Genomic DNA, 12,267 nt, shown 5'->3' with positions numbered 1-12,267 from the left:
CCTATAATAACTACATCAAATACCAAGTCCTGTAGCAATGATTGAGCGTAATCCACACAGAGTGGTACTGCGCAGTAACAGACAAAACAGACCAAAAGAAAAGAACAGGCGGGGTGCAGTGGCTCGCACCTGTAATCCCAGCAATTTGGGAGGCCAAGGCGGGTAGATCACTTAAGGCCAGGAGTTCAAGACCAGCCTGGCCAACATACAAAAGAAAATTGGCAGGGCATGGTGGCGGGCACCTGTAATCCCAGCTACTGGGGAGGCTGAGGCAGAAGAATCACTTGACCCTGGGAGGTGAGGCTGCAGTGGGCCGAGATTACGCCACTGCACTCCAGCCTCAGTGACAGAGTGAGACTATGTCTCAAAACAAAACAAACAAACAAAAAGAATAGAACAGAATTCATAAACAGATCCACATATAATGCCATCTGATTTATGACAAAGGTGACACTGCAATGGGGAAGTACTTTCAACAAATGATACTGCATCAACCGACAGCCATTTGGGAAAAAAATGAATCATAACCCCTCCACCTCAAACCATACATAACAATCAATTATAAACCAGATGGCTTATACATCAAAGTAAAATATGAAATAATAAAGCTTCTAGAAGAAAATAGGAATATCTTCATAACTTTGGCCCTGGAAAAGATCTCTTGTTCAAGACACAAAACATACTATCCATTAAAAAATTGAAAAGTTAGTCTTAAGACTATCAAAAGACAATATTAAGAATAAAAATGTGCAGTCGCAGTGGTTCACGCCTATAATCCCAGCACTTCGGGAGGCCGAGGTAGGTGGATCACCTGAGGTCAGGAGCTTGAGACCAGACTGACCAATATGGTGAAACCCCGTCTCTAGTAAAATTACAAAAATTAGCCCGGCGTGGCGGCGTGTGCCTGTAGTTCCAGCTACTCAGGAGGCTGAGACAAGAGAATCACTTTAACCCGGGAGGCAGAGGTTGCAGTGAGCCTAGATCGCGCTATTGCACTCCAGCCTGGGCAACAGAATGAGACTCTGTCTCAAAAAAAAAAAAAGAAAAGAAAAAAAAGAAAATGTAAGCCACAAAGCAGGAGAAAATACGTGAAAACATATTTCTAAAAGAGGACGCAACTAGAATATATAAAGAATATCTACAAACCATTGAAAACATATTTCTAAGAGATGACTCATCTAGAATATATAAACAACATCTACCAATCATTGAGAAAAAATCAGATAATCCAACAGAAAAATCAGCAAAAGGCTTGAACAGGAACCTCAAAATAGAACATATCCAAAAAAAACCCACACACACAGAAAAAAGATGCACTAATTGTAGAAACAAAAGCAACTTTATTTTAAAATGTTAATCTACCATGTAACTTCTGACTAACCCTTGTCCAAGAATGCCTAAAAAATGTCTTTCTGTAGAAATGTCCATTCATTGTAAGTTTCACCCAAAACAACCCTTGATGCTGGGTTGCAGAAATTGTAAGTTGTGACACCCACAGCCACCTACACATTCCTTCCAGAGCATGCATACTTTCCCCAAGACATAAGACCTGGGTCTGAGGGGTTGTGAGGTAGAGATCTACCTGTTTTGTAGCCACCCAAGACCACACTTCTGCATCTAACTTCCCCTAGTAAGTCACCCAAAACCAACGAACTGGATTTGTCTGCCTCCTTTTTTGGTTTCTCAGCTCCTTCCACATTTAGAGGTTGCTTTGCATATATGGCCCTTTCACAAAACAGTAGTTATCAGGAATATGCAAATTATACCTGGAATAAGATACTCCAATACCCACCAGAAAGAAAAATAAAGGCAGACAATTGCAATTACTGGTAAAGATATACAATAACTGAAACTCTCACATATTGCTATTAGGAATATAAACTGGGACAATCACTTCAGAAAACTGAAAGCGTCTAACAAAGCTGAAAATACACAAACTAGATGACTCAGAAAGTCTACTTCTAGGTATCCACTTAACAGAAATGGATATTCGTGTTCAAAAAAAGTGTATTTGTAAGAAGCATAATTTGTGATAGCCAAAACATGAAAACAACCCAAGTGTTCATTAACAGTAGGAGACAAATAAATTGAGGTGTATTCTTAAAATGGAATGATAGTCAGTCATGGAAAAGAACAATAACTATACACGCTTGAATAAATCTCTCAAAATCTGGGCCTATGCCAAACCAAAATTTTAAAAAAAACACATATTTCATATGATGCCATTATATAAAATTCAAAAAGAGGCAAAACACTGACACAAGGCACAGTGGCTCACACCTGTAATCCCAGCACTTTGGGAAGCTAAGGTAAGAGAGTCACTTGAGGCCAGGAGTTCAAGACCAGCCTGGCAACACAGCAAGACCACATCACTACAAAAAATTTAAAAACTAGGCAGGCATGGTGGCATGCACCTTTAGTCTCAGGTACTCTGGATGCTGATGTAGAAGGGATCGCGTGAGCTCAGGAGTACAAGGCTGCAGTGAGCTATGATAGCATCACTGCACTCCAGCCTGGATGATAGCATGAGACCCCATCCCTTAAAAAAAAAAGTAAAAATTTAAAAAATAATAACTAAGTCACATTATGCTTAACATGATCATCAAATATTAGGTTTGTGACTATCAAAAATTATACTCCCATTCAAACATGGGAAAATGTTTATAAAGGGCTAGTGAAAAAAAGAATATAAAATTATATATATGATTGCAAATATGTAAAATAGGTTTAGGAGAAGTAGACGGTAATAAAAATAAAACAGTTGTGAATAGAATATTGATGACAGGAAACTGATTTTTTTTCTCCTATTCAGTCGTGGTACAACCTTTCAGTAAAACTAAATTATTTCATGTTCATATCGTTTCTTGTACAAAGACCTTCATGCACTTATTATTTTTCTCAGAGTACTTACTTTCAAAAAATAACTAATTCAAAACATTCTATTTTGTTAATTAGAAAAAAAAAAATCTGCTATTATGATTACCACTAGAGGGAGGGAGAGATCAAGACTAAGAAGGAAAATGAAGACACTCGGTTGCTGGAAATTAGTTTTCTTTTCCTGGGTTGGGGTGGGTAAACGTTTTACAACAATTTATGATTCGTCCATGTTTTTATATGTTTGCTTTTTTTTTTTTTTTTTTTACAATTTTTAAAAAATGTCAAAAATGTATTTATAGCCATTCTGGTATATCAAAGAGTAAAAGAACTCCTTAGAAAACAAAATAAAGAGAAATAGAACCTCTGATTTCTTAAATAAAGGTCTTCTACTACGTCCCTATCTTTGTCATCCACTCCTTCCCCCACAAAAAACCTTAATCTTCTTCCCTAACCTGCAATCAATTAACAAGTCCTGCACATTTATTTTCTGAAATGTGAAATCTGTACCTTATTTCCATCTCATCTGTCCTAATCTGGGCCCCAGCACCTCTTGTCTGGACTAACGCAACAGTCTCTCTCAAATTATTTCCTCAAGTTTTTTAAATGCAATACACAGGAAGAAATATATTTATCATTTGATATAATATGTACATAGATACTTTTTTTTTTTTTTTTGAGACGAAGTCTCGCTCTGTCGCCCAGGCCGGAGTGCAGTGGTGCGACCTCGGCTCACTGCAAGCTCTGCCTCCCAGATTCACGCCATTCTCCTGCCTCAGCCTCCTGAGTACCTGGGACTACAGGCGCCCGCCACCACGCCCAGCTAATTTTTTGTATTTTTTAGTAAAGACAGGGTTTCACCAAGTTAGGCAGGATGGTCTTGATCTCCTGACCTTGTGATCCACCCGCCTCGGCCTCCCAAAGTGCTGGGATTACAGGTGTGAGCCACCGCGCCCGGCAGTACATAGATACTTTTATATAAAACTAAAGCACGCTTCACAAAAGAATACGTACCACCGGGTGCAATGGCTCACGCCTATAATCCCAGCACTTTGGGAGGCCGAGGCAGGTGGCTCACCTGAGGTTGGGAGTTCAAGACCAGCCTGACCAACATGAAGAAATCCTGTCTCTACTAAAAATACAAAAATAAGCCGGGCGTGGTGGCAGGTGTCTGTAATCCCAGCTACTCGGGAGGCTGAGGCAGGAGGATCACTTGAACCCATGAAGCGGAGGTTGCGGTGAGCTGAGATCACACCATTGCACTACTCCAGCTTGGGCAACAAAAGCAAAACTCCATCTCAAAAAAAAAAAAAAAAAAGAGTACTTAACCTTACTACTTGCAAGGCTGTCTGATGTATCCTCTACAATTACGTACTCTAACTCATCTTTTTAAACTGTAATGGTCTCAAGACAGTATTGATTTGGCATCCTATTAATGTATGGTAATCACCAGTTTCAAAACCAACGTTCTGAGTGACGACTTATTTCCCAATTTAAAGCATTTCCCTCAAACAACCCTTCTCTACATTCTTGCCTGTCACTTCTCTAATACGTGATATAATTTACCTGCTTAAAAATGTCCAGGCCAGGCGTGGTGGCTCACGCCTGTAATCCCAGCATTTTGGGAGGCCAAGGTGGGTGGATCACTTGAAGTCAGGCATTCGAGACCAGCCTGGCCAACATGGTGAAACCTAACTCCACTAAAAATACAAAAATTAGCTAAGCATGGTGGCGCAGGTCTCTAATCCAAGCTACTTGGGTGGCTGAGGCGAGAGAATCACTTGAACCCCAGAAGTGGAGGTTGCAGTGAGCTGAGATCACACCACTGCGCTGCAGCCTGGGCGACAGCGAGACTCTGTCTCAAAAAAAATAAAATAAAATACAAAAATAAAAACATCCAGTGGCTTCCCATGATGTCCTAAATGATGAGTAAGCTGCTCAAAGTCTAGATTCATTGCCTTTGTGAGACAGTTTTCCTTGCTCAGAAATGTTTCTCCTTTCAGTCTGATCTCATCCACCCTTTAAAGCTTAGCTCAGGTACCCCCACTTCTATGAAGCCTTCTGTCCTACATTCTTCCATGCCTACCTTGGGCTACAGTTAGTTGTCCAAGGACTCTTACTGAAAACTAGCATTATCCCTAGTACAAAAAACATGTCAGAATTACTGAATTTTAGGAGCTCACAATTCTCTCAGTTGGGATGGGAGAATTGGAAATGAGAGGTGGAGGAATATAGTACCAAAACATACTATGCGTAATTGTAGGTATATCATTGAATTCTCATGACTATTTTCCAAGGTAATCCCATTTTATAGAGACTTTAAAACTTGCCAGAGGTTACAAATGGCTGGAAATAATATTGAAAAACCATCCTCTTTCCATATTATGCTCAGTCCCCAAAAAGACGTGATGCAGTTTACATAGTCCAAGTTACACGGCTATTATACATGAAAACAAACTAGCACTTTAGGCTCCTGACTGCATAGTCACATCTTAATAAAATACATGGGAGCCTAACAAACTTTTCATGTTTTTGATGGGCGTCTATTAAACATTATATACTTTATTATTCTAAAATGCTGAAAACAGGGAGGGAATAGGAAACGGAAAACTGGATATAACCACTAATACTAAAAGTTACATTGAATATAAACTATGACTCCTTATTCGTATCTACAGGACTCAAGATTTCCTATAATTCTTAGGGAAAGTAAACTAATATATTGTTTACTTTTTTAATGTATTAAAAAATTAGCCGTAACTTAATATATTAGCTTACCTAAGACTTTTCAGAAGCTACTGCTGAAAGGAACAAACTCATTTTTTTAAAAACAGAAAACAAAATCGATTATTATATTAGAACACTAATGGAGACATAACTTAATAGAGCAATTGTATAGATCTGGCTTTTTCTTCTTCCTTTAAGACAAAGACCAATATAAAATATTAACTATCAATATTAAGAGTGGTTACAGGTTTTTAATAGACTATTTAGGTAACTACCTCCAACAATGTTAGAAAGAGGAAGGATATGAAAACTGCTGTGTAGCTACACAACCTAATACAAACATAAGTTTCCATGATAGTTCACATATGCTTAAAAAATATAATGAAAAGATTTTTAAAAACATGCATTCAAAAACATGCAAAAACCTGTAGTAAAGCAGAAAGAACAGTACATTTTTGAAACTTCTTGTGTAATCTTTGCATGTGAACTAAATTTGAATGTTCATTCCATAAACATTACGTTGTTATAATTTTCTTATTTGTCTTCCCCATCGGACTAGGAATTTCAAAGAGCAAATGTTTGTTTTTTGATTCAAGTATCCAATATATAGTAGGTGCTCAGCAGCAATAACGATTATCATGAAAAATAGCATTTATTTTACCCTCACAATAACCCATTGAGGTAGGGACAACTACTGGATCAATCTTACAGCTCAGGATACTGGGACAGGAAGTTTAATGATTTGACCAGGGTAACAAAGCTAGTAAAGTACAGAATCTGGACTCAAAACTAGCACTGTGTTCAAACCTCAGGCTCTTGAGTCCTGTAACATACTGTTATTGAAAAACAAAGTTGCTATAAGGTACCATATAGCAAACAATCTCATTTAGACCCAGTAAAGGAATAAATACATTAGTTTTGTAAGGTTAAATAATAATTATGGTGTTAATATCCTACCTATGAAGCCTTTGTCATTATCTACTATAAGTTCCAAGTAATAGAAAAATTCACAGTGACAAGTTAGCGAGAAAAACAACATTGCTTAATACAGCAAACAGAAAGATCCTGAGACAACATAACTGGAATATTCCAAACACTAATTCATCAGCTCTTCAGAAAATGAAAAACAATTTTAAGAGTCCATTGAGAAATATTTTGGACCTGAGACGTGACTTGATTCTTTATTCCTTTATACAATGACTATCCAAAGAAAAGTATTAAAAATTAAAAATACAAATCTTCAAGTAAGTTAGAGAGTTGTTACGCAACAAAAGTCACTATCCGAAAGGAAAGCTGAAGTGATCCCTTTTTCCTAAAATGGTGTCACATATGAAAAAAGTAATGCAAATTTATGTTCAAGGGAACTTGAAAGTAGAATCTTTTTATGAGCCAAAGCTTTTAAGAAATTAATTTTAGCCGGGCGCGGTGGCTCAAGCCTGTAATCCCAGCACTTTGGGAGGCCGAGACGGGCGGATCACGAGGTCAGGAGATCGAGACCATCCTGGATAACACAGTGAAACCCCGTCTCTACTAAAAAAATACAAAAAAAATAGCCGGGCGAGGTGGCGGGCGCCTATAGTCCCAGCTATAGGGAGGCTGAGGCAGGAGAATGGTGCAAACCCGGGAGGCGGAGCTTGCAGTGAGCTGCGATCCGGCCACTGCACTCCAGCCTGGGCGACGGCGCGAGACTCCCTCTCAAAAAAAAAAAAAAAAAAAAAAAAATTAATTTTATACAGAAGCACTTTCCCTGCCTTAATCATAATAGACAAACAAAACTCTTGGTCAAAGAACAGTAATTCATAAGATGGTTTCTCATCTCAGATCTGCCGTTTGTAAACAGCAAATTCAGTTTCATTAACTATATAATATATATTAACAGTACCATCTACATCTACCTCACAGGATAGTTGGGAGAATGTATGTGAAAGTGCTTTATAAACAGTAAAGGACTATTAAATACAAAGCACTGTGGCTGTATTGTTGTTTTAGATCTACTCTGCCTATTCTGTTACTATACTCTGAAAACCTCACCACCTCCTTTGTACTTTATTCTTTTAATCTAGTAAGAACAGGAATTCTATCTAAAATGAGATATATTATTGCATGTGCCCACAAGTTTTGAGCAAAGACTGGGCTTTCTATCATTTTGACTCTAGTCTTTTTTTAGCTTTTTCTTTTTATTTTCTGATATGTTCTGGATAGTTCAGCTTGCAAGAATAATCAATCACCAGGTAAGTATCACTACAGTAAGTTTCTAAGGTATACTTCAAGTATATCTTAAACATACAAAAATGTTAGAAAAATACTGAGAAAAAAAAACAGGCTAAATTATTGATACTCGACTGCTCTAAAATTACATTATATTCTGTTAACTATATAACACATACTTCTTCGGAAATGTGAGGTATGATTTGTATCTGTTTCAAGGGAAATACAATGAAATCTCAAAAGAAAATATTTCCATTGAGATTTACTTTCAGAATTTAAAGAAATTCTGAAGCATTATGAAAGCAGAGTTTGTAACGACCTAGAATGCAAGGCGCCAGATCTACTGAGTTGAAAGGTGAACTCATCAATTCAGCTTAGCAGATGCTTTTAGGCCAGCTTCTAGACCAAAGCTTTGCTTGTACATGGAGGGAATGTATTTCTAACTAATAATCATCTTAGGGAAAAATAAATGGTAGTATTTACCTGCACTTACAAATATTAAAAATTCAGATTATAAACCTAAAGGTCTTTAGGTTAAAAGTTGCTACAAGAAACCAATATTTAATCACACATAGTTACTTTCCAACAAGCAAAAACAGTTTAATGTCACTGCATTTTGCCCTTTTTTACCTACATCCTGGCTTACTTCACTGAGTTTCACCTAAAAAAGAGATAGTGCCTACCTAATATGGTTGTTTGGACGACTAAAATAAAAAAATATAACTTACCTAACCCCACAGTAGCTATCACTACTATTCTACAGACAAATGCATCGAAGGAAATTCCAGTCTTCAAAGCTTCAAACTTTAAAGTCACTGCTTAAAAGTAACTGATCTGCCAACGCTGGAGTTTACCAGGATGTAGCACCCTTTAATTAATAATGTTTTATGTGTAAATGACTGCCAGAAAATAAATCATCTTAATAAATTTTAGAGCCTTATATAATAAAATACAAATAAATTGATAAACTAAACAAGTACTGAATTTCAATTTGGAAGATGCATTTCCTTTAAAGGAAATACATTTTTGAAATGACATAAAAATCACTTCGCGTTCACTATTTCCTGTATACTCCGCTAACAAATACTCCCTTAAATTTCAAAATGTGTTGTCTAACAAGTTTCTTTTCCAAAACATACAGGTCCATTTAATCTGCTTAAAAACTCTTCTAGACAATAAGAACTGAAACTAACGCGTGAAAACCCAAGTGTCAGGAACTGCTCTGAGCCCTAGGCACTGCTCATGTTTTATTCATCTCTGTATGGGTGGCTGGCTAGTTTAGCAAAGAATTTAGCAAATAAATCAACAAATACTGGTGAATAAATTAGTCATCAAAACGAGGCAGATGGTTTGGCTAATTCAAATGAATGTTCTTACATTATTGCTCAGATTTAGAACAAATCCCAAATATCCCAGCCTCGAAAATTACTGGGGTTTTTTTGTTGTTTGCAAGGGAAAAGGAGAAAATGAGATCTATTTTCGTATCTAGTTCCTGAAACTAAAGCTAAAAACAAATTAGTATTCAAAAAAAAATCACGTAGTGGAAATCATAACTTCCAACTTATTAGAAAACTCCTAGAGTCTCAGGGATTTTTCTCCTCCCAATTTTTTCTCTATCAATACGGTGTCCCATGAAAAGGAAATAGTCACAAGCCATTGCTCCTTCTAGTATCAGGTATTAATTTCACTAACACGACTTTAATAATTCAGAAATATCGACTCAAACAAAACAATGTGTGTGGTGCTACCTAAGAACCGTGATCATTACTTTGGGAATAGAGTACGCTCGCCAATCGGAGGGTTTGGGAAGACAAAACGCAGTGTGAGGCATCAATGAAAGCACATCGCAGGGGGAGGGGAGAGGAAGGAAAAGATCAGAGAGGATTAATGACTGCATTACTGGTGGGACGGAAGGAGGCAGTCGAGGACCCCGTGCAAGGGGAGTGGAAAGGTTCATTTTGCAGTGACCGTGGACTGGGGAGTGGGAGGAGGGGCAACTATCAACAGGAATCTCCCCCCTGTGGATGGGTGCGTCACTTACGCAGCCGCTTCTGGAAAGAGAAAATGTGCCCTCAGGTCAATCTCAAAGAGCAACTGCGACGGGAAGGGGGAGTGACCTTCCTAGGTGTGAGGGGAAATACAGGGTCACTTCCCACCGGACTTAGGGAGGAGATGTTGCCCTAGGTCCTCCTCGGTCATCGTGGGACAGAGGCGATTGTGGTGAGGACCCCCACAGCCGCGTGAGGGACATAAGAGACCCAGAGCTGAGGTGTGGGCGTTACCTGCAGGGTCACCTCCTGGGGGTCCCAGTGAGGCCGCAGGTGTTGCAGGAGGCTCAGGGCTCCCTCCCGGCAGCGCTGCTCCTCCTGATCCTGAACGGTGACGTTCAGCTTGGGCACCTCCGGGGAGCCGGGAGGGACGTGGATGTAATTGGCCATGGCCCAGGCGACGGCGGAGACTACCACCACGACGACGGCGACGGCGACCACGAGAACGGCGGGCGCCGACAGACTGGTGGATCCTTCCGTCCCGGGGCGCCCTCGCGGGAGGGCTGGGGGCGCTCGGACGGGCGGGCGAGCGGCAGGAGAACGTCTGGAGGCGGCACTGTCGCCGATCCGGATCTGGACAGCAGCTGAACTGAGCCCGGGCCGCTCTCGGGAAAAATTCCTGTTGTCGGCGCTCGACCGCGGGCGGCCGCGGAGCATGCCGGGGCTGGCCTGACGCTGGCGTCACGCGCGGGGCGGGGCCTGCGCTGCGTCAGGGGGCAGAGGCGGGGTTTCTCGCCTTCCGTCACAATGGAACCGCTGTACCGCGATGGACTTGTCGGCCTGCGATTAGCACACACCCATCCCTGGGAACTGCTTGTCTGGAAAGCGGGGCTGCGTCTCCGGGATGAGCCCGAGCCCTGCCAACCCCCTCAAGGCATTGAAGCTTTAGCTCACCTGATCCGAAAGATCGTGGGCATCCGGGCTCGAGTTAACGACTGAATTTTTGTGGGAAGCAAGGGACACGTTCTAAAATAACCCTAGGATCACTCTCCGAACTTGTCCTGAGTCTAGGCAAGCAGTGTTACTCAGTCGCCTTGATCTTGGAGCTGCTGTGTACTGGGGACCTCATACTAGCTGGGTTAACTATATTCCCATTAGAGTACACGGGATCGCAGTACTTGGGACAAGCTGAGTTCAGGTATTTGGGTAAGACAACTGCAACACTTAAGTTATTTGTGAAGTAAGATGCTCGACCATACAGAGAATAATTCGAAGCTGGGGAGAACAGGTTAGAGTCTGGTATATAGAAGAAAGGGAAGGAAAGGAATAGTTTTGAAGCTCAACACTAGAACGACCCGATGTCCGTGCCAGGGTACCCCGAGTAGGCCATGAAATCTTGCGTCTCAGTGCCTTACAGGGAATGGTAGAAACTGGAATAAGCTACAAGTAAAGTATTGGGGTCTCCTAATTTTCCTTTTTGATGGAGGAAAACGGTCTGGGATTCCCTGCAGCACTTAGTACTTGGTGAATACGTTTGTTAGTAGTAAATAAAACCCTTAACTGGACTGAGTTTAATTAACATTCAAAATGTTTAATTACTTCACCAGCATTAAGTTTACATCCTGATTGTTAAGAAAGAACCTACTTACCTTTGTAATTCACAAAATAATTACTTCACCTATAACAGTAAACTTCCTAAACTAAAAAGAGGGGTGGAAATGGAGCTTTATAATACAGCAAAGAAGTTGATTTAACATTTTTCAAATTTGGTGGGTTTTTTTGCTTGCTTTTTGTTTTTGTTTGTTTTGAGACGGAGACTCACTCTGCACCCAGGCTGGAGTGCAATGGTGCGATCTCCGCCCACTGCAACCTCCGCCTCCCGGGTGTAAGCGATTCTCCCGCCTCAGCCTCTGAGTAGCTAGGATTACAGACACCTGCCACCACGCCCGGCTAATTTTTGTATTTTTAGTAGAGACGGGTTTCACCATGTTGGCCAGGTTGGTCTCGAACTCCTGACCTCAGGTGATCCACCCCCCCCCCCCCCCCCGGCCTACCAAAGCGCTGGGGATTATAGGCAGGGCGCGGTGGCTCGCTGGTGTGAGCCACCGCGCCCTGCCAGATTTAGGCATAATTTTCTACTAGAAACATTAGAGTGTGTGTTCCTTCCACTTTGGGGAGAAATCGTAAATATACTAATACTTTCACATTTCAGGTAGTATCCCTTGCATTTTTGTATAAATTGTGTTTTTATTAAGCAGTTGACATTTTAAGAATTTTAAAACTTTAAGAATTGTAAAATAATTTAATTTAAAATTAATGTTGCAAACTGCACTAGTTTGTAATGGTAAATAAGAGTCCATTAACAAGTAGAAGAAAAAGAAAAACAACTGTTAGGTACCTGAGAAAAAAAGTAACAAAAATGTACAGGATCCATGGATAAAATTAATGGAGAAATGAACCATATTCATAA

At 40.2% G+C, this 12,267-nt stretch overlaps 1 protein-coding gene across 2 annotated transcripts in view; it reads right to left on the bottom strand.

Moving 5' to 3' along the window:
• ETNK1 (ethanolamine kinase 1) overlaps window positions 1-10,714 on the bottom strand; it is a 63,744-nt gene extending 53,030 nt beyond the window's left edge. Inside the window, exon 1 of one of the 2 annotated variants that reach the window (XM_037990260.2) lies at window positions 10,092-10,714. In XM_037990260.2, coding sequence (XP_037846188.1) covers window positions 10,092-10,514 — 423 coding nt within the window. In that variant the 5' untranslated portion in view covers window positions 10,515-10,714. The remainder of the gene's footprint in view (window positions 1-10,091) is intronic. The other variant, XM_007967905.3, reaches the window with a different exon arrangement.
• Between the last annotated feature and the right edge of the window lie 1,553 nt (window positions 10,715-12,267).

Source organism: Chlorocebus sabaeus, chromosome 11 (assembly GCF_047675955.1).
Source record: "Chlorocebus sabaeus isolate Y175 chromosome 11, mChlSab1.0.hap1, whole genome shotgun sequence".
NCBI lineage: Eukaryota > Metazoa > Chordata > Mammalia > Primates > Cercopithecidae > Chlorocebus > Chlorocebus sabaeus.
Note: the sequence above shows the minus strand (reverse complement) of the source record. Positions and strands in the feature narration are given on the sequence as shown.